Consider the following 27956-nt stretch of genomic DNA (forward strand, 5'->3'; position numbering starts at 1 on the left):
GTTCTATAGGACAAAAGACTGGGTTTCTTCAACAAGTAGCATGGGAGGTGGAGGGACTGTTATAGATTAAAAGAATTTAAGAGACCCAAGCACAAGAAATGTATAGCTCTTGTTTGTTTTGTTTTGCTATAAATTTATTTTATTTATTTATTTATTTTTGGCTGCGTTGGGTCTTCGTTGTTGCACACGGGCTTCCTCTAGTTGCGGTGAGCGGGGGGCTACCCTTCGTTGCAGTGTGCGGGCTTCTCACTGCGGTGGCTTCTCATTGCGGTGGCTTTTCTTGGTGCGCGGGCTCTAGTAGTTGTGGCTCACGGGCTCTAGAGCGCAGTAGTTGTGGCGCACGGGCTTAGTTGCTCTGCGGCATGTGGGATCTTCCCGGACCAGGGATTGAACCGTGTCCCCTGCATTGGCAGGTGGATTCTTAACCACTGTGCCACCAGGGAAGCCCCTATAGCTCTTGTTTGAATCCTGACTCAAGCTAGCAATACAAAGAAATTTTTGAAACAACTGGGGAAATTTAAATATGGAATGAGTATTAGATGATATTAAGGAATTACTGCTACTTTCCATAGGTGTAATAATGACAATACGATTATATAAAAAAGAAAGGCCATTTGTTAGAAATGTATACTGCTGTATAAATGAAATAAGATTGACAAAATGTTAACTATTATGGTAGCTGGGTACTCTTTATTGTTTTTTCTACTTTGTATATATTTGAAATTTTTCATCATAAAAAATTAAAATGAAAGGGCCGGTCAACTAAAAAGGAAAAAATAGGAATAAGAAAAATATCCTACCATCCTGGGAAGACTTGTTTACAGAACCAAAGGACTATCTGGTAAAAGTCCTTGACTCTAGCAATCAATCCTGGCAGCAAATCTGGGTTTATCTCACGCACACGTCCTCTGTTTCTCTGCAACACATATGAAGCAGTCAGATGGCTTCTCAGGGACAGGAAATTGCAGGGTTTTGTTATTTCTGTTAAGACCATTGCCACTTAGCAGCACTACCCTGTAATGAAACAGTTCCTCAGTTAAGACCATTGCCACGTAGCAGCACTACCCTGCAACGAAACAGTTCCTCAGTCCCAGAGTCATCCATTGCTGCCATCAGATTGCAACTTAATAAGCTAATAATGATCAAGTTGCCTGTGTCCCACTAGCATTAGTGATAAAGTAGCTGAGTACAAGTTAAATCAATGGAAACCTCTTGCTAGACTGTAAAGTCTGCTTGTGGGAACCTCTTTTACCTTAATCACTGTCAAATACCCGTGACCAGCATGTTACCTGGCCCTTAGTAAGCATTACTGTTTAACTGAACCAAAACCCTAGAGGAAAGGGGCCACAGTAATTTGAATGCTACTTAGTGTAATAAGAAAATGTGCTAAAAGATTAGGAAGACAAATTTAGGGACTACTTCCTAAATGACAATAATATTTCTTTCCCAGGCACTAGAAGTTCTGTTATTAGGAAAAGAAGCATAGATGAAGAAAGTTTAGAAATAATAGAAGCCCAAAGCATCACGTCAAGGTAAGATTAGGAGAGAAAAATTTTGGTTTCACGTGGATCCTTGTTTAATATCATATTTAAAAACAACAAACAAAAACCTATTCTCTACCCTTCTTTTTATCCTTCCCCTTCACATTATCTTCAGTAACAGTGCTTGCCAATTCTCATTCTACGCACTGTAGGATGTCAGGAAGCTGGCAAACTCCAAACCTGTAACTACTAAGGTTATGTCTAGTGACATGTCATATACAGGACCCTACATTGTCCCTCTCTTGTCTAAAACTGAAACTCTAGTAAACTTACTTTTCAGTGTCGTCAATTTAATGAATAGCTCCTAATCTGAAGCCCCTACCCCCATGTTACTGTGAGAATTAGTGAAATAAACAACACTAAACCATTTTCAATTTGGAGAAGAAAGGCACTATGAAAACATGAGATACTGCTGCTCAAACACAACTTGAACCTTGTTAATTTAGGAAGTTTTGTTACCAAAGACCATAATAAAACAGACTTGGACGTTTGCTTCAAGAGAATATTGTCCTCATTCCACACCTGTCCTTACTACTCTTTTGTGTGCTCTTGTAAACTCCTTGACCACCTGACCAAGACATTTTCTAAAGATCATTTCCAAAAATTAGGCTTTATCCCATTCTCATGTAATCTGCAATGCTATGGCTGCAATATCATGAAATCAGTTCCTTGAAGTCACAAAACAAGATTTTGACGTGAGGGGATGTCCCTCTTTTAGAGTTCCCTTCTGGATAAGATACTGGAGGCCTAATTGCAGGGAAGTCTTGAGAAAAAAACAATAGGAGGATGAGGGATTGTGAGGGTTTTTCTTTTTTTTCCCCTAAAGAATAATATCAATAAACTAACTCTGTTGACAGTGTAAAGCAGTGCTTCTATCTGGGGTCAAGGCCAGAGCAATGGACACCTTATCCCACTCATCCTTTTCCTCTGATAAAGCCCCAACCAGTACTGAAAAGTCTTCTTCACAAGAGCCTAGAGGCCTTTTTAAAAAGTGTTTGAAAAAGAAGCGGACAAAGGAAGACTGAAATTAAAAGGATTTTCCAGTCTGTATCTGGTGGCTGGTCCAAAAGGATGCTTCAATTCCTGCTCTTCACCTGCCTTTTCACCACAGTAACACTGGGGTCACCAACGGGTAAGTCTTGTGTCAAGTACTTGACACGATGTACTTTTGTTGGAGGAATTTGCTGTTAGGTACAGGTTATTAAGAGCAAGATTCCAGTATCTTAAATACTGGTTCTAGAATAGGAGAAGAAAAGTCATTGAAAACCTGTGGAGATATATTTTCAGAGAATTTCATTTCATGTTCCGTTTAGCCTTTTGCCTGGGCATCCAAAATTTCCATGGATCTGCCAAATCCAAACAACTTTCCATGAGCTAAATATTTCTTGGAGTATCTGTAAAAGGAATCCTAACCTCTTTATATTCTAGGCACTTGTATAGTCCCAACTTTAAGAGGGAAAAAAAAATTTTCTTTAGAGCAGAGGATAGAGTTTTTTCTTTCATTAATACAAGGGACTGAGTGTGCCCCTAAAGGCACAGATCTGGATAAATCAGACTTCTTAGTCTTGACATCTGAAAATACGACTTTTTTTGCAGAGACTGAGTGAATCTTAAACTGTCTCCCCCCTTGGCACCTCCAGACTTGATACAAAACTGGCCAACAAAGCAAAGTTTTAATTCCATTTAGTAACAAATGTCTCTCTCCTTTTCCCATTAGAATTTAAGTTCTAACTAGAAGAGAGAGTGAGATGGCGAGAACCATCCTTCTTGGCACCTCTGAGAATCTCAGTGTTTAATTGCCCCTATTTCTTCGGGTAACTAAGGCCTTTCTCTAGTACCTTTAAGAATAAACATTAAAAATAGGCTTGAGACCCTAAGGAGACATGTAAAACTAAATGTCATGTGGTATCCTGGATGGGATGCCAGAATAGACAAAAACAGGCAAAAACTAAAGAAATCTAAACTATGGACTTGAGTTAATAATAATGTATCAACACTGGTTCATTAATTGTGGCAAAGATACCACACTAGTGTACAATGGTTTCATAATAGGGGAAACTGGGTGCCAGAAAATGGGAACTTTTTGTACAATCTCCTCAATTATTCTCTAAATCTAAAACTGGTCTTAAAAAGTCTTAAAGATAGGTTTGAGCTAAGTTTAATCACCCTGTATCTGCTACCAGTAAGTAACCAAGAGTCGCTTGAGTCAAAGTGGTCCTGCCCTCAACTTCCTCCCCGCTTTCTCCCCACTCTCTTCCCTGGCTTACTCCTCCCTCTAGTACCTCCCGTACCCTCCCATCAGACACCTTCTCCTTTCCCAGATCTTTTTTATTTTATTATTTTTTTTCCAGCCCTTCTAGGACGTTTGACTCAACGCCATAAACAAGATAAAGGGAGAACTTTGGGGGCTAGGGATTGGGTGGGGGTGCAGTTGCCTGAGAGGAAAGGGTAAGTGAGAAAAAAGCAGAAGAGGGGAGGGCGGAAGGCGGGAAGCGAAGGGGGAGAGGGAAGGAAGGAGAGGAGGGGCTTCCGACCCCAGGGCGCGGGGGCAGAATCTGGTGATCCGGACTATCCGAGGGGCGGTTCCCGGGATGCGGACCTGGAGGGTAAGGGAGTCCTGGTCCCCGGGACGAAAGGGCGGGGATGCTGACGTTTGCTCTCTGCTTTCGGCCACGACGAGGTGCCGGCCCTCGGGGGGCATGGACGTCCGGGCTGACGAGCGAACATCCTAGTAAATAAGGGCTGACCGGCTGTCTGCCAGCTGGGGCCCCCTGACTCGAACTTTGCCCACCGGGCTGTTCTCTGAAGCTCTCTCATTTGAGGGATGTATTATGTATGCGTGTGTATATATACGTCAGTAATTCAGGACGCAACATGCATAATACCGAATTCGGGCTCCACATTGAGAGACTGAAAAAAAGAATTAACGCCAGCGGCCAGATTATTAAAGGATTAAATTACTCCCTTTAAAGGGGGTGAGTGGAATGGGTTTATTTAATGTTAGGAAATATTGCATGGGTAACTTTTAAAATATGTATTTAGTTTACAGAAGATAGTAAATTTCTCCTATTTGTGCCATGTATCACCTACAACAAGAGAGGAAGTAAACTTTCAACAAATAGCACAAGAAATGATAGTTAAATTTAAGGAAAAACTTTACAAATCATGAAATAGTTATTGAGGGAGGTTTAGGAATTTCTGTAAAAGCTATTAAAAGTTGAGTACTTAACCATTTCTTATAAAATTAGAGCCAAGGAGATGAACCAAATATTTCTATGAATTTATAATCACCTGTGAAATTGCCCTGGAAATCTGTCTTCATAAGAGAACCACAGCTGGGAGAGCAGATAAGGGAATTTTTCCCTTTTCAGAGGGTAGAGAGTCTGTATGAGGACATTTCTTCCTCTCAAGCGACATCAAACCATGGTCTAGGGCACAGTCAGGAAACCGCAGGGACATTATAAGGAGAGGGTTGCTCCTGGCACGTGTAACTCTGCAAAAGTGTTACTTCCAGAATATGCAATATCCTACTTATTTCTTGTCCCAAACGGTTATTATACTGTCAGTGGGGCCCTTAGCACTAGGCTACACCCTCCTCTACATGTGACTGAAGTTTTGAGATTAAACTTGAAATTGAAATGTAGACTGGGAAAACCCAAAATATTTTCTAGACAACTTAGATTTTTTGATCATGGCCTATCCACACTTAATTATTGTGCAGTATTTGCTGAAGCTGAATTTCCTGCCCACAAAGTATTTCAGCCTTAATATGAATTCCCTGCCTACAATGTCTATTAAGTCAGCCTCACATGCATTAAGAAGGATAGTACTCTGGCTAGGACTCCTTTCTAGAATTTCTTGATTTTATAGATTCTTTGTAAGAACAATTTGCCTGTGTTAATTCAATGTTTTCCTGAAATTGAGAGAAGCAGTGAACTGGGGATATTGGCGTATTCAGTCATTAAAATGTTTTTGATGAGGTATTTGTCCATGTTATTTATGCACTAAAAATGCATGCTTGAAATGTTGCTATATTCTAGACAGTGATGCCCTGGCTAATTGTGAAGACACAAAGTTCATGGCGTTTTCAATAGGTGATGGAACATGTACCAACATTCACATGGAGAATATCTTTGGTATTTACTTCACACTATACTGTGTTTTTCAAAGCAGCTGACATATGCCAGAGGCCTATTCCTTCTAAGGTGGAATGAGCTTTACACATTCATTATCAAGCCAAACTGCCCGCTAATGCAAAATTCCATCCAAAATCTTGCTTACAAATGACCATCCAACTACTTTTTGAAAATTTCCAAAGATGAAGAGCTTACCACTCTATGATACAGCCTCTCCATTACTAGACAGCTGAACTGAAATGCACTTCCCTGTAACAATTTGTTCTTGTCATTGTAACAGAAAGCTAATTCCTCTTTCATAAGCCATTCCAGATTTTTGAAGACTGATGCATATTCTTCAGGGTTTGTTATTTTTTTTCCTCCAAACAGTAGTTCTCAGCTTCTTCCCCAGTAAATAATTGTTAGGCTCCCTTCTAAATCTGATCACCTTCCTCTGGACATCAAGTTTGTCCATTACTTTCATAAAATATAGCCACAGGTGTGAACACAGTACTCAAAATATAGTCTGACCAGTGCAGGTTTCAGTGAGACTATGACCTCCCTCGGTCTGAACAACTGTCCTATCAGATGATCACTCCGGATGAAAGGTTTAGTTCAATGCAAACACAAAACCTTAAATAGATTTGAGATGATTTTTCAAATGTAAAAGGCATTTATGAAATATGTTCACGTCAACTTGAGGAATCTTAAACAGCTACTTTTGGGGACTTTAGATTATTTCTTTCTTGAACTAAAAAGCCAGAATGTAAGACCAAGAAGGTGGACTCTGGCTCTTGCCACTGTGATCTGAAACATCACAAGGTGCCTCTGAGGTGTGTCCTTTTCATTCCCAGCCCTAGATCCTTGTTCTGCTTACATCAGTCTGAATGAGCCGTGGAGGAACACTGACCACCAATTTGATGAGTCTCAAGGTTCCCCTCTGTGTGACAACAATGTGGATGGGGAGTGGTACCGCTTCACAGGCATGGCAGGGGATGCCATGCCCACCTTCTGCATACCAGAAAACCACTGCGGAACCCATGCACCTGTCTGGCTCAATGGCAGCCACCCTCTGGAAGGTGATGGCATTGTGCAACGCCAGGCCTGTGCAAGCTTCAGTGGGAACTGCTGCCTCTGGAACACCACGGTGGAGGTCAAGGCTTGCCCTGGAGGCTACTACGTGTATCGTCTGGCCAAGCCCAGCGTCTGCTTTCACGTCTACTGTGGTCGTGAGTACCTTCCCTGGGCTCTTTTCCCTCCCCCCCACAAGGCCACATACGGCATCAAAGAGAAAAACGCCATAGGAAATTTGGTTATGGTAGTATCTCAGAGCCTGAAGAACATTGATTTAGGGCCACGGATACCTCCAGATCATGATTTCTGAGGTGTGTTCTTAGATTTCTGAAAAATTCCTGAAGAATAGAAAGGGAAAGGAGCTATGACTTTGATCAGTTTTACTTTGTCTTCCACTCCATTCAAACAGAACAGTAGAAAGTGAAATGTTGACTTAGGTTATTTCGTGTGGATTTCCAGCCTTTTTGAGCATGGAGGACCCCTTCTCAATATACATTTCAGACATCCATACGGTAGCATTGTGCTTAGTGCCCACTGATTTTTTTAATGATGTATAATGGGAAGAAGCCACTTGAGATCAGTAATACTTGTAAGTGAATTTTCATGTTATTAATCCCATAAAAATCTGTATACATTTAAAAAATAGACTGCATAGAAGAGTAGGACATAATGCTTACTTAATCTACAGCTCATGTTTGGTGAGGTTTTAGATTTGCAGAAACTCCATGGTCACCCAAGGATCTGAAATTGGGACTCATTGAACTCAATGACAGAACATGTCCCTAGGCAGCACCTCTTGCCATTGGGCTATATAAACACTGATCAATGAGAATTCTCTTGATGTTGGCTAGGAATTCATACCCCATGATTGAACTCATGAGGCTTTCTCATGGATGAGAGTGTCCTCTGGTCCTCGCCCTTCCTAAAAGGTCCTCTTTATCCTCCATAGATTTTTATGACATCTGTGATGAGGACTGCCACGGTAGCTGCCTGGATACCAGTGGGTGCACGTGCTCTCCAGGAACCGTGCTAGGCCCCGACAGACAGACATGCTTTGGTAAGAAACCCATCTTGCAGTAGAAACAGGCTATTAGGAGTAAAGGACAAATCAAAAACTGTTCCTGACTCAGAGCGCCATCATTTTTCCAGTTTGTGTCTCTGAAAACTCAGAATGGGGTTTGTCTTTTTAGTTCATAACTAAAGCCTCAAGCCAAATTTATATCATGTGTCGGGACAGTCTGGGATTGTGTTGTCCAATACACTAGCCACTAGCCATGTGTGGCTATGTGGCTTGTGTGACTGAAAAACTGAATTGTAATTTTACTTAATTTTAATTTAAAAGCTAATATTTGATTCAGTCATTGGAAAACTAAAACTGTGTGGGGCAACTTGAGTGAACTGTAAATTTTATGACTATAAAATACAGCTCAAGTATTTCTGATGAAAATTTATCATCCAAACTGAGACATGCTATAAGTATAAAATACACACCAGATTTTGAAGATTAGTTCAGAAAAAGAATAAAAGATATCAATAATTTTAATATTGATTATATATTGAAATGAAATATTTTAGACATACTGGATAAAATGAAATCTATTTTTTAAAATTTATTTTATTTATTTATGTATTATCTTTTGGCTGCACTGGGTCTTAGTTGCGGCACGTGGGATCTTCATTGAGGCACATGGGATCTTCAGTTGTGGCATGTGGGATCTTTCGTTGAGGCGCGTGGGCTTCTCTCTAGTTGTGGTGTGCAGGTTTTTCTCTCTCTAGTTGTGGCACACAGGCTCCAGAGTGTGTGGCCTCTGTAGTTTGTGGCACGAGGACTCTCTCGTTGAGGGATGCGAGCTCAGTAGTTGTGGCGCGCTGGCTTAGTTGCCCCACAGTGTGTGGGATCTTAGTTCCCCAACCAGGGATTGAACCTGCATCCCCTGTATTGGAAGGCAGATTCTTTACCACTGGACAACCAGGGAAGTCCCTGAAATATATTATTAAGATTAATTTTACCAATGTCTTTTAACAAATTTTTTAATGTGACTACTAGGCAATTTTACATTACATGTGTGTCTTGCTTTGCATTTCTGTTGGGTAGCTTTGGTCTAGAATTATCTAAGGACATACTCCTATAGCTTCACTAATATAATTTTGGTTTGTCTGAGTGGCAAGAAAGGGTAGTCAGATTATTTGTAGGAAATCCAGAGTTGTCCAATTGTATACATGTTTTGTTGTCTACAGCAGGGAGAAAATAGAGTTGAAAAACCCAGGACTGAAGATCATCTATTTTCTGTTTAGTGTTATGAAGCTTTTTGTATTCAGACTCAAATAGAGTTAAAACAAGTCTAGAGAGAAAGGGGAGGACTACCCCACAGCTGCCTCCTCCAGAAGAAGAGTAACAAGATCAGGATGGGATAGGGCATCAGGATGAAAGGGATATCAAAGGGTTCTTATTTTAGAAAAGCTTTTGTTCCTCAGTCTCTTTAATGAACCCCACTAGCCATCCCATGGAGCATGGCTAGGCACTCCCATAACAGTTGTTAGGGCTCTTGCCTGGTTGATTTTGACTATGTGATTTAATGTAAACAGGTTCAGGGTGTGGGGGATGATGGTTCCTACAATTCCCCCCAACCCCTCACACTACACACACACACACACACACACACGTGTCTGTTGGAAAATATTTGGCTTCCTCTTAAGGCAGGAGTTGTTCATTCATCTCTTCTTTTGTTTTAATATAACTTTTGAATAGGTAATGTATTTAAATAGCTCCCAAGTTAAACAGCATGAAGGTATACAGTGAAATATCTAGCTCTCTGTCCCCCATTTGCTCCACTTCCCTCTCCTCCAACTCCATCCCAAGTAAACTCTTTTTTTTAAATATTTATTTTATTTCTTTATTTTTCTTTATTTTTTTGGCTGTGTCGGGTCTTAGCTGCAGCACACGGGATCTTTCGTTGTGGAACACGGGCTTCTCTCTAGTTGTGGCACATGCGCTCCTGGACGCATGGGCTCTGTAGTTGTGGTGGCCCACGGGCTCTCTAGTTGAGGCACATGAGCTCAGTAGTTTTGGCACGCAGGCTTAGTTGCCCCACAGCATGTGGGATCTTAGTTCCCCGACCAGGGATCAAACCCACGTCCCCTGCATTGGAAAGTAGATTCTTTACCACTGGACCACCAGGGAAGTCCCCCAAGTAAACTCTTACATTATTTACTTATGTATGCTTCCAGGGTTTCTTCAGGCAGATATAAAAATAAAAATATACATATTTATTTATTTGTTGCCGTTTTTTAAACCAAATGTTGCATATTATACACACCATACACATCTCTTGCTTAACAATTTATCTTGGGCATCTCTGCCTATCGGGACATAGGGAAAAGCCCCCAGTTCCTGCCTGGAGTCTGTCTGTTGGTTTCAGGGAGATCATGAACTCCCTGAAATTAGAGGCAAAGTTTTGTGTTTATGTGCATGTGTCAATGTTACTTTAGTTTTTTAAAAAATATATAACAATTTTAATTATTTATTATAAATTATTTTTTTCAGGCAGAGAGAAGAGTATAGGAAAATAATATAACAGACACTCATGTACCCAGATTTATAGCTAAATTTTTCTTCCTTTTTTAATTTTTAAATTTTTTAAAAAATATTTATTTATTTATTTTTGGCTGCGTTGGGTCTTCATTGCTGCATGTGGGCTTTCTCTAGTTGTGGCAAGCGGGGGCGACTCTTCGCTGCGGTGCATGGGCTTCTCATTGCGGTGGCTTCTCTTGTTGTGGAGCACGGGCTCTTAGGCACGCAGGCTTCAGTAGCTGTGACTCGCAGGCTCAGTAGTTGTGGCGCACGACTTAGTTGCTCCGCGGCATGTGGGACCTTCCCGGACCAGGGCTCGAACACATGTCCCCTGCATTGGCAGGTAGATTCTTAACCACTGTACCACCAGGGAAGTCCCTCTTCCTTTTTTTAAAATAAAATTTTACAGATACAAATAAAGCCATCTCATTCCACCTCTTTTACCTGTCTCACCCTCCAGGGATAATCACAGTTTTGAAGTTAGTGTGTGTCCTTCTGGTCCCTGTTTTTATGCTTTTATTATTTATGTAATAATATAACAATAACAATATATAGCATTGTTTTGTGTGTTCTTAAAATTAACATAAAAATGATACCTTACCTCACGTGTGAGATTTTCTCTAGAGTATACCCATAAAAGTGGAATTGCTGGGGCATAGAGTTTCTAAGGCTGTAAGTGACAATAAATTCCCAGATAACAATGGCTTCAACAGTAGAAGCGTATTTCTCTCTCATGTAAAATAATCAGTCTCCAGGTAAGCAATCCAGGCTTTTGACAGAGGGTGAACCCAAGCACCAGTGTGGCCACTCCCAGGAGGGCTGCTAGTACCTCTAGCCATCCACTGTCCAGGCAGTAGGGGCCCTGATGAAGGGTCTAATCTTAGCAACTATATTTTTCATTTCTACGAGTTCTGTATGTTTGTTTTGTTTCAATTCTGCCTTGTCTTCCTACACAATTTTATTTTGGTTACTGGCCTTACTTTTATCTGTTTAGTAATTTTTTTAATCCTTGTATTATGGATTTTTCTGGATTATTCTGTTCTCTCCAGTTCAAAGCCTCCCATTTGTTATCTTGTCAGCTTTCTCATAGTGGATCATCTCCTCCTGCATATGTTTTATGATAAACCACCTTCTGTTGTAATTGTTTTTCTGTGGTACTCCACTCCTATTATCTGGTTTGAGGAGTTCTTTTTTACTACAGAGAGTTTTTTGATTGCTTGTGTCACAGAAGCTTCACCAGTCCAGGCCAAACTTTACAACAGTTTCTCAGTTTCAAGATCCCCACACCATGTGGGAATTATGAGTTCATACTTCAACCGTGGCAGGGCCCAACTTGGGGTTTATGAAGGCTTTTCTCTTTCCTAGAGCCTCAGGCAGAGAGCTCCTTATTTCTTTCCAGGGCCTCAGAGCAGAGTCCTTCTCCTCCCCCTTTCATTGTGGGGATACGTTTTCCAGGGTCCTAGACTTGAGCAGGGTTTCAGTTCTAGCTCATCTCCTCTCGTGGGCCCAAGGCCATGCCTCCTGTCACCATGTGGGTGTTTAAACCCCAGTCCCTGGTTTATATCCTGTATCCAAGCCATGGCAAATTTAACTCCTCAAGCTCCCCTGTTTTTGTTTGTAGAAGGAAGGGGATCGACATTTGTTTCCAACTGTGCTTATTCTTTTTATAGCAAGAGTGCATGTCCTTCATCAGATTCTTAAAAATGTTAGCAGTCATTGCTTAAGTACAATGTGGGAATATTCCAATATTTAAAATAGATTTGAGGGCAGTTGTTCATGTTATAAAAAAGACTGCTTCGCAAAAAATTTTATCCAACATATCCTCTGCAATGCAAATTCCTTTAATGCATTTAAAACACAGTTTGATTTATGTTTTATTTATTTAGCAAATCTTCAGGAATTGCAGAAAGTGAGACTCTCCAATACAAACAAGCAGGTGAACCCAAATAACAAAGGGGACTTCATTTCCCCAACAGTTTTGCCCTGAGGAGGGAACTGGCAAGCAACCAACTAACTGCCTTCCGCTCCAGCAGAGGGCAGAGGGACAAATAACTTGGTGGGGAGACCAGGTTAATAAAACTGATTATATTGGAGTTGGTTTGTGGAAAGTCTATGGACAGGATCTGAAAAGATGTGGAGTTTCTGCTAAGGGGCTTGGGAAAAGATTGCATGGCTCAGCAGTATGTAAATGGTGTGGTCTCTCTTCTACAGATGAGAATGAATGTGAACAAAACAATGGTGGCTGCAGTGAGATCTGTGTAAACCTCAAAAATTCATATCGCTGTGAGTGTGGGGTTGGCCGTGTGCTAAGAAGTGATGGCAAGACATGTGAAGGTGAGATGGGCAAGAAGGGATTCACATCAAGAGCCCCCAGTAAGCCATTGGCTTATTCTTTGATGTTCATAAAACTGGCCAATGTCAGAAGAGAGTAACAATCTGGCTGTGTAAAGAAACCACAAATCATCATCACTGAGAATCATTGCAGGATGCTCGTGTTGCACACAGAATGCAGTGTTGATTTTGTCTCCAAGCTTTAGCAGGAGGGAGCTGTTGCATTTTGCAAGAGGCAGAGAGCTGCATTTTAATTGGTGGTATAAAAATAGGGTATTCCGTGTTTCTCAAACTTTAATGTGCCCACGAATCACCTGGGATCTTGTTAAAATACAGGTTCTGATTCAGTAGGTCTGGGGTCAGGTGAAGATATTGCATTTTTAAATAACTTCTAGGTGACACCTGTGCTGCATATCCAGGGAGCACATCTGGAGTAGCAAGATAATGGAGGTAGGTAGCATAACAAATGGTTTACAGCAGTGTTTCTCAAACTTCCCTGCTGAGAATCACCTGGGCGCCTTTAAAGCTGGCCTTCCCCAGGCCTCTCTCCTGGAAACTCTGGTTCAGTGGGGTGGGAGGGGCCTTACAGTTTGTGTTTTTACCAAGTTTCTAGGTGAGTCTTACCATCTTGGAAGTTTGGGAAACTGGCTTACATGAAGCCATTTTTTTGTTTTTACTCATATGCTTTGAATTTATTAGAGATTAATACATTTTTAGAGATAAGTAAACTTATCTTTTTTTTTTTTTTTTGCGGTACACGGGCATCTCACTGTTGTGGCCTCTCCCGTTGCGGAGCACAGGCTCCGGACTTGCAGGCTCAGCCGCCATGGCCCGTGGGCCCAGCCGCTCCGTGGCATGTGGGATCTTCCCGGACCGGGGCACGAACCTGTGTCCCCTGCATTGGCAGGCGGAGTCTCAACCACTGCGCCACCAGGGAAGCCCTAAACTTATCTATTTTTGATAGTAGAAATGCTGTATACATTTCATATAATTAAGTACTAAAAAGAATTTGTAATGTATGTCAAATAATTGAAATGGAAATTGTCTACTATTACGACATGAAACTTAGATAATGTCCCTTCTCTAAGGCCCTTGCAAATTATCCCAAATAAAATTTCATCACTTCCACTTTAATAAGTCTGAATCTCATGATATTGGGAGTTGAGAGACCAAAAAAGAAAAAAATTCTGCAGATTATATGAAGAGATAAATGGCTTAATTATCATTATTTACAGAGGACATATGATTTGTCCCAGAGGGTAATTGAATTTGTGGCATAACAGATTATAATACTGCTTACGATATCACTTTATTCTAGTTATATTCAAAATAATAAAATACTACCCCAAAAGGAAAAATTATGGCTAGTGCTCACAATTCATTTCATGCAACAAAATTTGCATTATTAACTCAGGGACCATTAACCAGGATATCAAATTACTATCCCTTGTAAAAAGACTAAATGTACTTTAAATTTTATTGAGTAAGAGTGATGTCCTGAATCCTCCTTAAATCTTATTTTATGCAATAATCTTTACATATTTAAATATTAATGAAATGTTCCATGACGAACATTTATAATTACTCATGAGTATTTCATTGGAAATATTAAGTTAATCCTCATATAATTTTAAAACCTAATAATCATAACTGAAAAGTATTTTAGCAGAAGATAAAATTTGAATATGAATTACACTTTAGGATTAAGATTCATATTTGAAATCCTGCTTTTTTTTTTTTTTGTTTTTTTTTTTTTTTTATGGAAACCCTTACATTTTATTGATAGTCCAAACATATTTGTTTCTTTAGCTAGTCTGTTAGATTAGCATATCTTCTTTTTTAAAATAAAAAGCTCTTTTTAATTTTTAAGTAACTTTTATTGTTTTGTTTTATTATGAAAGAGTTATGTTCATAGAAGAAAATACAAAGGAGTAAAAGAACGATAACCAAAATGACCACAATCCCACTTGCAGATATAGCCATTCTAAACATTTTGGTATGTCCTTGGAAGAGACTTAAAATCCTTTAAACCAAATAAGAATTTCAGTTTATTTTGTGCTTTGCAATTTTAGACCTGGAAATATCCTGAGTGAACATTTAATCCAACCCTTTCATTTTACATATATTGAAATTGAGGCCCAGGGAAATTAACTGACTTAAGGAAGACCATTTTTAAGAAAAAAATTTCCTATTAATGTTGACTTTAACATTTTATAGCATATTTTATGCTTTCTTCTACACCATTATATATCATTTTCAGCTATTTCAAAAACCCATAGGAATACTCTTATCCTTTTTAATTGTACAGATTTATAAACAGGTGATAGCCTAATCTCTCCTAAGTTTTGCAAAGATTAATTCATTGCAAATTTATTCTCTCTCCCTGTTTCACAAAAATTGATTCATCTCAAGTTAATTTACTAAGGACTAATATTTTTATTATTAATGAACTGAGACTAATAGCTATAACTGGAAATTGGCTCATATCTTTCCTTGAACATCTTAAATGATTTGAAAGCATTCCCTTTTTTTTTTTTTTGGCCATGCCATGCGGCATGTAGGATCTTATTTCCCCAACTAGGGATCGAACCCAGGCCCTTGACAGTGAGAGTGTGGAGTCCTAACAACTGGACCACCAGGGGATTCCTGAACGCATTCCCTTTTATTATCTTACCCCTAAAACAGGGACCAGCAAACTTTTTCTGCATAAACACAATAGTAGATATTTAAGGCTTTGCGGACCATATGGAATCTGTTGAAACTACTCAACTCTGCCCTTGTAATGAGAAAGCACCCATAGACAACAGGGAAATAAATGGGTATGACTGTGTGCCAATAAAACTTTATTTACAACAACATGTAGCAGGCCAGAGTTTGATGACCCATGATCTAGAAGATCATATTCAGAGCCCACAAAGGTCATTATTTTTCCTCGATAACTATGACATTATGTGGTAGTTTCTCCATTTTTCAACTGAATATTTTTCCTTTTTGGCACATTTGATTGAGTATGCTTTTTGAAAATGTGAAACTTTTAAAAAGAAGACTTTAAAAAACTACGTCATAAGAGGAATGTCACAAAGAGCTCAGCTGAGTGGAATCTTTCAGTGTGTTGTCCGGGTTTCATTTTTATAATGTGCTGTCAGCCCAAGAAACATATCTCCAGTGCTATTATTCCTAGAGATTTGAGGAGAGGGGCTGGTGATCCAACCACTGGTAATAGCTCTGACTAACTCTGATCCATTTAGCTGCTCTAGGTGAATTTATATTCTGTCAGTCCCTTTTACATCAATAATACTCTATAAAATTTCAAACTGGGTGGACTAAATGTTACAGAAATTAAGAAATGACTTTCGGGTCTTCCTCCCCAGAATTGTAGTCTAACCATGAGAAAAACAGACAAAGCTGGATTGAAGGGCATTCTACAAAATGACCAGCTTAAATGGTTAGAGCTATGTGTGTTGTAAGATTGCTCTTTGTAGCTTTAACATTTAATAAACTTCTTTGTGGACATCATGTCTCAGTGACTGAGTTGGGCCCCAATGATACTATGGTAAGTCAAGTACAATGCTTGATGCAAAGTACCAGTCCAAGAACCAGAATTCTTGGGGAAGAGGGCTACAATATCATTCCCTTTTCTTTTGGTTTTTATTGCAGACATTGAAGGATGCCACAATAACAATGGCGGCTGCAGCCATTCTTGCCTTATGTCTGAGAAGGGCTATCAGTGTGAATGTCCCCGGGGCTTGGTGCTGTCTGAGGATAACCACACTTGCCAAGGTAGTACATGCTCAACCTCTGCTCTTAATTCCTCCCTCTTAATCTCCCTGCCTTCCTCAACTGAGTGTGTCAAGATTCTCATCTTTTAGAACACCACCTCTTTTAGCAGCATGTGTACACTCTGGAATCATTTAAAAATTGTGGTAAAAAAATATAACATAAAATTTACCATCTAAACCAATTTTAAGTGTATAGTTCAGCAGTGTTACATATATTCACATTTTTGTGCAACGAATCTTCAGAACTTTTTCATCTTGCGAAACTGAAACTCTATACCCATTAAAACAAGGACCCCTCATTCCTTCCTCCCTCCAGCCCCTGGCAACCACCATTCTACTTTCAGTTTCCATGAAGTCAACTACCTTAGGTACCTCATATAAGTGGACTCCTACGGTATTTGCCTTTTTGTGGTTGACTTAATTTCACTTAGCAAATTGTCCACAAGGTTCATCCATGTTGCAGCATATGACGGGATTCCTTCCCTTTATAAAGCTATTCCACTGCATGGGTATACCACATTTTGTTTATCCATCCATTGATGGACATTTGGATTGCTTGTCAATAATACTGCTATGAACACGGGTGTGCAAATATCTCTTTGAGGTCCTGCTTTCAATTCTTTTGGACCTATGCCCAGAAACAGGATTGCTAGATCATACAGTTTCCTTTGCTTTTTACTTTTGATTTTTTTCTCTAATTTCTATTATTAGTTGTATAACTAATACTTAATTTAGATGGAGTTCCTCTCTTTTCTAACAGATGATTGGCTTATGAAAAGTTGAAAGCCCTAGGGAACTGATTCTTCCCCCTACACGTACAATCTGATCATCAACAATCCTCTGAGAACTATTTTCTGGAAATCTAGTTATTTATGTCCAGAAAATTAATTCACTCATCCATCAAGTATTTAATGAGCACCTATATGTGACTTCTTTATACTAAGCCGTTGCTGTGACATGCCCTCACATACTGATACTGCCCTCACATATTGTGTGACAGTACCCTTTGTACTCCTTTTAGAGTATTTGTACACTCCAGAGGAGTGAATGCTAAGGAAGAGCAATCTTTTAATATTAAATTAAAGTGAATTTTATAGTTTATGGTTTATTGAGCAATGCAAGGACAATTTAGAACTCTTCCCCAAGTGCGCTAACGCTGTTTTTATTACCTCTGTTTTATGGGGCAGTAATTAATGGGAAAGTCAAAGTGGTAGCGTTATGTAATTTAAGCCTATATCAAAGCAGTGCTTTTTCTGTATTGCCAATAAATTGTGTTTGTGCTAAAAGTTCATCCTTTAGGTGTTTCAGCACATGGAGTTATGCTAGACACACTTTGAAATAAATGTTTGTTGGATTGAAATTTTGATACAGTATTTTCTCATTTGGGAAACAATATAGTATTTGAGGAGCATTATTTGACCACAACCTTGGGAGTTAGGAGTCCAGGTTTTATTCACCAATTTGTTTTGAGCCTCAGAGGTTTCCTTGAGGATAGAACAAAAAGTTCAAGGTGTGGAAGGGAGAAGTTATTTCTCCTAGAATCCTCCTTCCCTTCTCCCAGTCCCACTTTTCCGGTTCTAACAGCAGTTCCTGTCCCCGCAGTCCCCGTGTTCTGCAAGTCGAACACCATTGAAGTGAGCATCCCCAGGGACCTGGTCGGCGGTCTGGAGCTCTTCCTAACCAACTCCTCCTGCCGAGGCGTGTCCAATGGCACCCACGTCAACATCCTCTTCTCCCTCAAGACATGTGGCACAGTGGTCGATGTAGGTTCTTCCTGAAGGACCCTTGGGGAATGACCAAATCCAGTTATTTGGGAAGTTGTTGACAGAGGTGTGCAGTGTGGCTTGCGTCATAGATGAAATATTTCCACATAAAAGAATGGAGTTAAAAAAATCATATACCATTCATTTAACAAATGTGTTATTGAGCATCTGCTGTGCTGTGGTCCTGACACTGGGAGAACAGTGGCTTAAAAAGAATTCTGCTCTTTCTGTTCTCAAATGGTATCATCTCTCCAATATGTGCAGACATTTTTCTGAGTACATCAGCACCAGTACCTGGAGGCTGGCTATGTCTCCTCTGACCAATTATTATACTTGAAGATAGTGACTGATATAGATGATGGTTCATTTATGAGGTAGTAAATGAGTTCAGGGATTGAACCAGTTAGAGGTAAAAGGTTTGTACTTTCCTGCAAGAATCTGTGCGCAGCCCTGTGCTGGGAGCCTGAGGGATATGTGAAATAAGATTCCTGACTTTTAGGAATATACACAGTAGTATTGAGATGAAAACACACACAAATTATAAATAAGAGACAGTGATACAGTTGACGGGTGGTATAGGAGTCCAGAAAGGGACAAACAATGGAACAGTCACGACAAGTGGGACTTGAATTGGGGTGGAAGCATGTGTGTGGTTTATACAGGCGGAGACGAAAGGAAAGGGCATTTCAGATGGGAAACAAGTGAGCCAGTCTCAGACATGGGAATTCTTGAGGCTTAAGCTGAGTGAATGGTCAACACAGCCTGACTGGAAAAGGAGACTGGAAAAATAGATGGGGGGAGACTATGCTTCCAGACATCTGCTTTGTGTGCTGGGGTGAGACGTTTGGGCTTTTTCCCATAGGAATGGGATTAAGCAGGCACTGTCATGATGAAATCAGAAGTGGGCAAGATGGATAGAAAAAAGAGGACCTGGACCCAGGAGATAAGTGTAGAGGCCCTTGCAACCAAATAAATACTTACTTATTGAATCCAACTTAGAGAAAATCAGAGAGCTAATGAGATTTGGGGTGAGACATGGGGGAGATATATGAGGAGAAGGTCCCGCTTTAGGCAAATTGTGTTTGTTGTATCTGTGGATAATCAAATGGAAATGCCCTACGATGAGCCAGGGGTTCTGGCACACAGGAGAGCAGACAAGGCTGGAGATGAAGAACTGAAAAATCATCTGGGTAAACGCGACAGCTGAAGTCTGTGTGGGGTTGAGCTCAGCACAAGGTCATGCTGCAGCACCATCACCAGGTCTAGGATTCCAGAAAAAGAATAATGTACAGAAGCTGTTCTTTTCTAAAATATCAGAGCTTTGAATTGGCTGATTCTGCATAGCTCAGGTTTTTATGACTAATACTCCAAAAGAATGTGTGGGTTGACCATGAAGTGGTATGTAAAACTCTTTAACACTCAAAACATCTTGCTAAAAGGAGGAGAAGCAATTAAAAAAAAAGAAGCTTCAGGCTTCAGCAACCAAATCTCTCATGTGCTTTGATGTAAAAAGAAATTTGGAGAACGTTACGGTGGGTGGGGGGGCGGGGGCTGAGGTGCTCTGTGGAAATAAACATAGACTCTCCTCTCCTGGCCCTGGCCCGGCTCAGGTGGTGAACGACAAAATCGTGGCTAGCAACCTTGTGACAGGTCTACCCAAGCAGACCCCAGGGAGCAGCGGGGACATCATCATCCGAACCAGCAAACTGCTGATCCCTGTGACGTGTGAGTTCCCGCGCCTGTACACCATTTCCGAAGGCTACGTTCCAAACCTTCGCAACACCCCGCTGGAAATCATGAGCCGCAGTCACGGAATATTCCCTTTCACTCTGGAGATCTTCAAGGACCATGAGTTCGAAGAGCCTTACCGGGAAGCTCTGCCCACCCTCAAGCTGCGAGACTCCCTCTACTTTGGCATTGAGCCCCTGGTGCACGTGAATGGCTTAGAGAGCCTGGTGGAGAGCTGCTTTGCCACCCCTACGTCCAAGATCGACGAGATCCTGAAATACTACCTCATCCGGGATGGGTAAGTAGGCTGCTTGGACGATGGATTAGCCCCAGTTTACATCCGACCTCTGGGCACGAGAGCAAACTCAGTCATTTCTTAAAACCACCGCAGCACTCTCGCCAGCTGTTAATTAGTTCAGAAACCGTTTGTGCGCATTTTGGTGGTAAAAACTGGTGAAGGAGAGGGGAGTCCAAAATGACTCCAACGGGTCTAGCTCGTGTGACTGACTGGATGCCCTTAACCAAGATGAAAGGACACAGGTGGAGAAGCAGATTTGCTGTGAAAATATTGAATATGATAATTCCAAGTAATAACATTGTATTGTAAATACCTGCAGGATACTAAGGCAGAGAAGTTCAGTGGGCAGTTGGAAATGCGTGCCAGACCCAGGAACAAGGTCAAGACTAGAGACAAAGGACAGAGAATCGCCCCTGTTTATAGTCAGAAGTATAGGATTAACCTGCCCAGAGAGATTGTAGAGCATGGGTGGCAAGTGGGGGCTGAGAAATGCAAGAGGGTTAGGAAGTGGGAGCAGCAAATGCAGGCCCCTCTTTTTTTTGCGCGCGCGCGGTACGCGGGCCTCTCAGTGTTGTCGCCTCTCACTGTTGTGGCCTCTCCTGTTGCGGAGCACAGGCTCTGGATGCGCAGGCTCAGCGGCCATGGCTCACGGGCCCAGCCGCTCCGCGGCATGTGGGATCTTCCTGGACCGGGTCACGAACCCGTGTCCCCTGCATTGGCAGGCGGACCCTCAACCACTGCGCCACCAGGGAAGCTCCAGGCCCCTCTTTTAAGAAGTTTGGTAGTGAAGGAGAGAGAAGAAACACTTGGTCAGTTTTAGGAGAAGAAAGATCAGGTGAAGTTTGTTTCTGTTTGCTTGTTTTATACAAAGGAGATTTCCGTATTCCCTGAGGATGCTTGGATTGAGAACTTTGCTTGTCTCTGTGTATCATTGGAAGCCTGCAGTTACCACACCCACTGCTTACATTCCCAGGAAAATTACACTCACATCCCAAACTCATAGTAGTATCTCATCAGTTTCTTCCTCATCCTCAATGTCAGATGGGACACATCTCAGGCAGATCAGGACCTGCAGCTTAAGAAAAGGCAAATAGTCTAGTCAGAGCACCATAGGTGTGCCCCGGTTCATGCCCTTTGCTAATTGGCCTGGTAGACTCTGAAATTTCTCCTTTGCTTTTAACTCCCCAGATCTCTCACCACAGGCAAGCTTCACCTGCTGCTGTCGATCTCCTGCACAACGATTTTCAACCCTTGATGCACATTAGGATCAACTGAGAAGCCTTTCTAAAAGTAGCAATACTCCCACCTGGTTCTCCACTCTTATTGCCCTAATTCCAGCTCTCATTATCTGTCACCCGGACAGGTAAAACACTTTCTAACAGCCTCCTAAATCCCAGCTCTCAAGTCTCAGCTCCACAGAGCCCTGGGTATCCAGCCAAAAGAAAACATATTATATGTATAGTCAGATCCCTGCTGAAAACGTTTTGATGCCTCTTGATTTCCTTTGGTTGGTAAATTTAACTGTTTATCAGCAGGAGTACTTCTAGTTTCAGATTCCTGTAGCCTCCTTAGCTTGTTTTCAGAATCTGGAAAATGCATCGTTCTGAGCTGCTTTGGATGGCTAAGAGTAGGTCTCATAGCGGGCTGAAGCCCTTTAGATTTCTTGCCATCTTAAAGGGTTCTCCACAAAGTTTTAAAATGAAACGTAGAAGCATCAATTTTTATGTTTTTTTTTTAGTCACATAATTAGTGCTAAGTAGATTAGGAAATGGATTTACTTTTGGGGGAGAATGGATTTGGGTTCCTTTCAAATGTTTTTACAGCTTTATTGCAGTGCTATTTGCATACAATAGATGTACATATTTAAAGTGTACAGTTTGATAAGTTCTGACGTATACACCCTGGTGAAGCTATCACTACAATCAAGACAGTGAATATTTCTCTTACCCCAAGTTTTCTCCTGCCCCTCGTATTTACTTTTTGCAAACATAAACGTATAGTCTTAACTCATTTACTGGGAAAACATGTAACCTGCAATCTCAATAAAGCTTGTTATTCAGACCCTCAGTTAGGACTGACTATATATTTTTATTTTAGACAGTTCTAAGAAGAAGCTGTGCTATTTAATTTTCCAGCCGTTAGCACACACAAAACAACAACAAAATGCTATGGAAGATATTAAAATTGTTAAAAAGCATAGACAGAACTCAAAAACACTGCTGTGTGGGCCTGTTTCCACTATTCACAGGAAAACAGTCCCATTTCCAGTGCAATATTGTATAATACAATATTGGCTAGGACAATAATGGTGCATTTGAGATAATCCTTCAAGATAAAATCCAACTCTCAGCTTGGCTTGCTCTTTCTCGCCCTCTGACCTCTACCTTCTCCAGTTTCTGCTCCTGCCAAAGGGAACCATGGGCAATTCCCAAATTCTGTTGTTCCTTACACCCTCCTGACTCTGCACCTGCTGTTTCCACTGCCTGAAATCTTCTTCCCTTTTTCTTCCTCTCTGATTCTTACTGGTCCTTTGAGACACATTGGGATTTCTTTCCTCCATGAAGCCTTCCCTGATTCCTTCTGACCTGAACTAGATATCTTCCTTCCTTCTTCCTCCTCAATGCCTTGCCTACAGTAAAAGTCATTAAATATTTGTCTAATGAACTATTGAATGAGTATTTATCATAGTACTAATCTGGGGCTAGTTCAGAGCCCTAAAATAAACATAATGCAGTTTACTTATATTTGTAAATTATTTGATTATTCACTGTCCTCAGCTTAAATTTAATTCAGGCTGATATTTAACACATCTGATTCACTTCCCTCTAGTTTGGTTGGCATATGCTCTGAGAATGCAAAATAATTTAATGCAAACCTAAGCAAAGTAGAATTAGAAAGTTTATCTCCAGAAAAAGAAACACTGAATTCCAAAGTCAAATATTGGACGACTTTTGGGTAATCAGTTATTTTGGATTTTCCTATACCATTGTTACTTTCTTTTAGCACATGAACTTGGAGTTGATGAACTAGCATTGTCTAATCACAGCAAACACCAAATCAAGAGCCAGAATTTGTCTTGGGTTCTATTCCGTAACGTGTTGCCCTGTAACTCTTTCTGCCACATCTTCTCTTTAAAAAAAAAAAATAGTATTTTTACTACTCAGCCATAGAAAAGAATGAAATAATGCCATTTGCAGCAACATGGATGGACCTAGAGATTATCATACTAAGTGAAATAAGTCAGACAGAGAAAGACACATCTCATATGATATCACTTATATGTGGAATCTGAAATAGGATAGAAATGAACTTATTTACAAAACAAAAACAGACTCACAGACAGAGAAAACAAACTTATGGTTACCGAAGGGGAAATGGGGGGAAAAGTTAGGAGTTTGGGATTAACAGATACAAACTACTATATATAAAATAGATAAACTTCAAGGTCCTACTGTATAGCACAGGGAACTATATTCACTGTCTTGTAATAACCTATAATGGAAAAGAATACGAAAAAGAATATATATGTATAACCAGAAACTAACACAACACTGTAAATCAACTATACTTCAATTTTTTTAAAGTAGTATTTTTAGGTAAAGATAAATTGAAAATGCTGAGGCATTCACATGAAAAGTGCCATTTTAATGTCACGTTACTATTGTTATCATAGGTACTGGGCTTTAAGCTCCCTGACGTCACAGACCATATTGTTCATCTCTATCTCCTGTGCAGCCCCCAGCAGAGAGTGTCACACAGATTAGGTATGCATTAGGTATTTATTAGAGAACATAATCAGAAGATGGTATAAATTCATTTAACCTCAGGAAAATGAAAATGCGTACATAAATACAGGAAATAACAGAAACCACATTATATGTTTAGATCCTCTTCAGTTTAGGGGAATAAGGTAGTAGTGGTAATACAAGTCAAGATGTCTTATTTTTAAATAATTTTATTGGATTTTTCAACTGCCCTGAAACAGCAATTACCAATGAACTAGAAAGCGGCCTGTAAGCATGTGGAGCAAGTATCAACTTTTATAGGCTTTTATATCTGATCCCACTTTTTTACTGGCCTGGTAGACGGGAACTATTAAGTATCCATAAAAGGAAAACAGTCAGGAAAAATGTTCCTTTTGAATTCAGAATAGAAAACATAATACATGTGTGAGCCCTGGCCTTTAGGAGAAATTGTTCATCAATACTAAACTGTCACCTCAGAGTGGAGCATCACTAACCCCTCTTTACCCTCAACTAATCCTGAGGCGAGCCTAGGAGTTTCACTTTAAGTGGTAGACCTGAGATGAAAACCCCAAAGCATTATCAAACTAAAATTTAGCATTAAATCTGGGAAAAGAGGAATTAAAACATTTTGGAGGTGAATGATTTTTCCCAATCGGTCCAGTTATTCTCTAAGAAACTGACATCTTTCTTCAGCTCTCTGTTGTACAAATTGGGGTTTGCTCACCTTTGGATCCCGTTCAGGGGCGAGTGTCCATAAATACAGTGAAATCTAGTTAAAGAAAAACCTTCTCAAATCAATAATAAAGTACGTAAATGCAGAATTCCTGCAATATATTACAAATGAAAATACAGCCTTAAAAAGATACCTTGATTTCAAAAGATATCTCTGAAACAAATGTTGCTGCTGTTGCTAATACTTCAATACAATGACTTAACAGGAGGTCCTTGTGCCCAGTTTGTGGGTACAGAGAATGAGAGACAGGAGCAACAGCGTTAATGAGCAGGCCTGTGTCTGAAGATGCCTTCACAGGGAGGGGATTTCATTTTTCTTTCATTCTCAAAAGTCTTGAGTGCAGCCCAGCCTCCTCCACCCAGTTTGCCTCTCCTTGGACCAAACACGTTGGACTGGATTGTTTTTCCACCTCTGTTTAAACAATCAAGTCTTACGTGCTATCCTGCCCTACTTCCAGCTGTGTTTCAGATGACTCAGTAAAGCAGTACACATCACGGGATCACCTCGCAAAGCACTTCCAGGTCCCTGTCTTCAAGTTTGTGGGCAAAGACCACAAGGTGAGCTGAACATCTTTACCTTGTAAAGGTACCTCTCCTCCCCAGCCTTCCTTCATGGTGTCCCAGTTTGTTCACATTCTACAAGCCCACAGTTAGGATCTGCATCACCTCTATGAAAAATACTATAAAACTGGCCATCTAGAAGGTTAACACCTCCATGAATGTCACAATTATCTGCCCCCCACCCAGTAAAATAACTGGGCTTGTTCAAAGAAAGTACTATGTGATTATAATATAAAATCCTCGTGAGCAGATGTGGTTAAAAAAGCCTGTGTAGTGGTCACGTGGCAAAGTATATGGACAGAATATTTGCAGAAAAGACCAATAGTGAAATGTTCTGTGAAAATAGTACTTACATGCCAATTAAAATAATTATTATAAGACTATTTTATACATATTAAATTTATAAAAATTATAAATCCCAACTTGCAAGGCTATAGGGAGATGTATACAGTGGCAGTATAAATTGGTATACTTTCTGGAAAGTGGTCTGACAATGTGTAATAACCATAAAATTATCATCATCTAAAAATTTCAATTCTGACAGCTTCTCAAAAACAAAAAGTAAAACATGACTTGTTGAATGTGTTTATAGAGCACTGTTATGAGAGAGGTGTTGTTTAAAGCAAACAGTGTATCAATTAATGCAATATTAAGCAGTTAATACAGAATGAAATATAGAAAAAGGAGATATGAAAAAACTATTGTCATAAAAATTTACATGCAAATTGAATGTGATACAGTTTTTTTTAAATGTATATACATGAATAGAGGTTGTAAGAGGCTTTGTATACTCTGTAAGGTAGAAGGTTTTTTATTTTTGTTTTAGTAGAGTTGTTGAAACACATAAACAAAAGGAAGTTTAAGAGACCAACAGTCTTTTCCATACTGCATTTTAGTGGATTTATGTCCTGTCCAGCTACATCACTGTTCTAGAACAATTGTTAACCATGATGACTAACCCTGATCTTCCTCCTCAGCTAGGCAGCATGCATGGGGAAGTTACTTATAGGAAGAAGCTTGGAGAAAGAACTTGTTATTTTACACAGAAGTGCGCGGGAGCCCATGTTATGCCCAGACCTTGATGTGAAGAACCAAGATGTTAACGTTATTAGATGTCTTCACAGAGGTCTCTTGTGTCCCTGCACAAAGGCAGAAGTTATGGATGTAGGGTTTTAAATCACCCACATGACTCAGTGTGTTTGCCACATTACTAAATGTGTGAATATGGGCAAGTTCGTTAACCTCCTAAGTCTCAGTTTCCTCATCTGTAAAATGGGGATGACGATATCTACCTCAAAGGGTGGTTGTTTAGATGAAATGAGGTAATACATATGTAACGTTTGGTATTGTGTCTGGCTCCTAGTAAGCAGCTCCCAAGTGGCAGCTCTTCTCACTCTTTTTGTTCATTATCATTATGATCATTCTAGGAAGTGTTCCTGCACTGCCGGGTCCTTGTCTGCGGGATGCTGGATGAGCGTTCCCGCTGTGCCCAGGGCTGCCACCGGCGAATGCGTCGTGAGGCAGCAGGAGGAGAGAATGACAGTGGTCCACAGAGCCAGATGTTGACAGGCGGCCCCATCAGCATCGACTGGGAGGACTAGGACGACCCACCACCCGAGTCCTACTTCTGGCTGCCTATCTCCTTGGAATTCTCCCCTCGCCCTCTGAGAACATCAGCCGACACCCTAGAACACAGCGCTGCTTTAAACCTTATACTGTGGGTTTAGACAAACTCCCAGAACTGACTCACTCTGACTCTATCCCACTGGGTCGGGAAAGATCACCCCACTGCTGACCAACCTGTCCCAGGTGGGGCTTCATCTTCCTAATGTGGAAAGCTGCACTGTGCACCAAGAAAGCAGCTCACCCCATGCCCCCCATTTCTTTCCTGCAATAAAACACCTAGTGTTGGATGCAGTAGCATGACTAAAATCAGAAGTTGGGTATAGTATTTCAAATTAGGAACTTAAAAAAATTAAATAGTTGCTTGAAATTATGACTTAAATACCCACTGACTCCTTAAATATGTAAACAATAATTATACCCTGAAATTTCCATTCAAAGACAGAGTAGTTATAGGGGATTTGGAAGTTTATCACTGTAAGTGTGTACTAAAAAAATACTATTTGGATTTTCTCCTGAACAATATTTTCCTCTGAGGTTTTTATGCTGTCTTAAATAAACTATTTTCAATTAATAAATGTTAATAAATTCACTAACTTGCATTTAAGTGGTTCAATGACTGAACTGTAGACAGAATTAAAATGTGGTACCATATGCCCTGTTATTTGGCATTCTATGCCCTCAGATTGATAAGACAATAGAAAAAGGTATAAAACTATACCGTACTCTATTTTGTAGGTGCTTAATAAATTTTATTGAGATAAATATCCTAAACCACAGAGATTAATGTTATCTGCAGTTAAATCTGCTTTCTTAATATGCCAATTCATTTTATGGCTTTACATAAGATCAGAAAACAGTTTTTCTTTTTTTTTTTTTTTTAGAAACAACTGCAACGAACACTTCGTATTGGAACCAGTGAAATTAATTAACAAAATGAAGGGAAAGGAGAAAATGATGTAGATCAAAGATTGGCAAACTTTTTCTGTAAAGGGCCAAAGGGTAACTAGTTTAGGCTTCCTGGGCCATACAGGCCCTGTCACAACTACTCAACTCTGTTGTCCTAGCACAGGAACAGCCGTAAACAAATGTGA

General features: G+C 40.2%; 1 protein-coding gene across 1 annotated transcript; it reads left to right on the top strand.

Moving 5' to 3' along the window:
• Window positions 1-2401: 2401 nt before the first annotated feature.
• Window positions 2402-27464, top strand: OIT3 (oncoprotein induced transcript 3). Its single transcript, XM_029245715.1, has 9 exons — window positions 2402-2673; window positions 6511-6885; window positions 7680-7787; window positions 12513-12635; window positions 16290-16412; window positions 18014-18174; window positions 19785-20200; window positions 25137-25236; window positions 26667-27464. Exons 1-9 carry the CDS (start codon window positions 2613-2615, stop codon window positions 26838-26840), a joined length of 1641 nt encoding a protein of 546 aa, XP_029101548.1. The 5' UTR covers window positions 2402-2612; the 3' UTR covers window positions 26841-27464.
• Window positions 27465-27956: the final 492 nt, after the last annotated feature.

This window comes from Monodon monoceros, unplaced genomic scaffold, assembly GCF_005190385.1.
Source record: "Monodon monoceros isolate NGI ecotype Baffin Bay Population unplaced genomic scaffold, NGI_Narwhal_1 Super_Scaffold_4, whole genome shotgun sequence".
NCBI classification, from domain to species: domain Eukaryota; kingdom Metazoa; phylum Chordata; class Mammalia; order Artiodactyla; family Monodontidae; genus Monodon; species Monodon monoceros.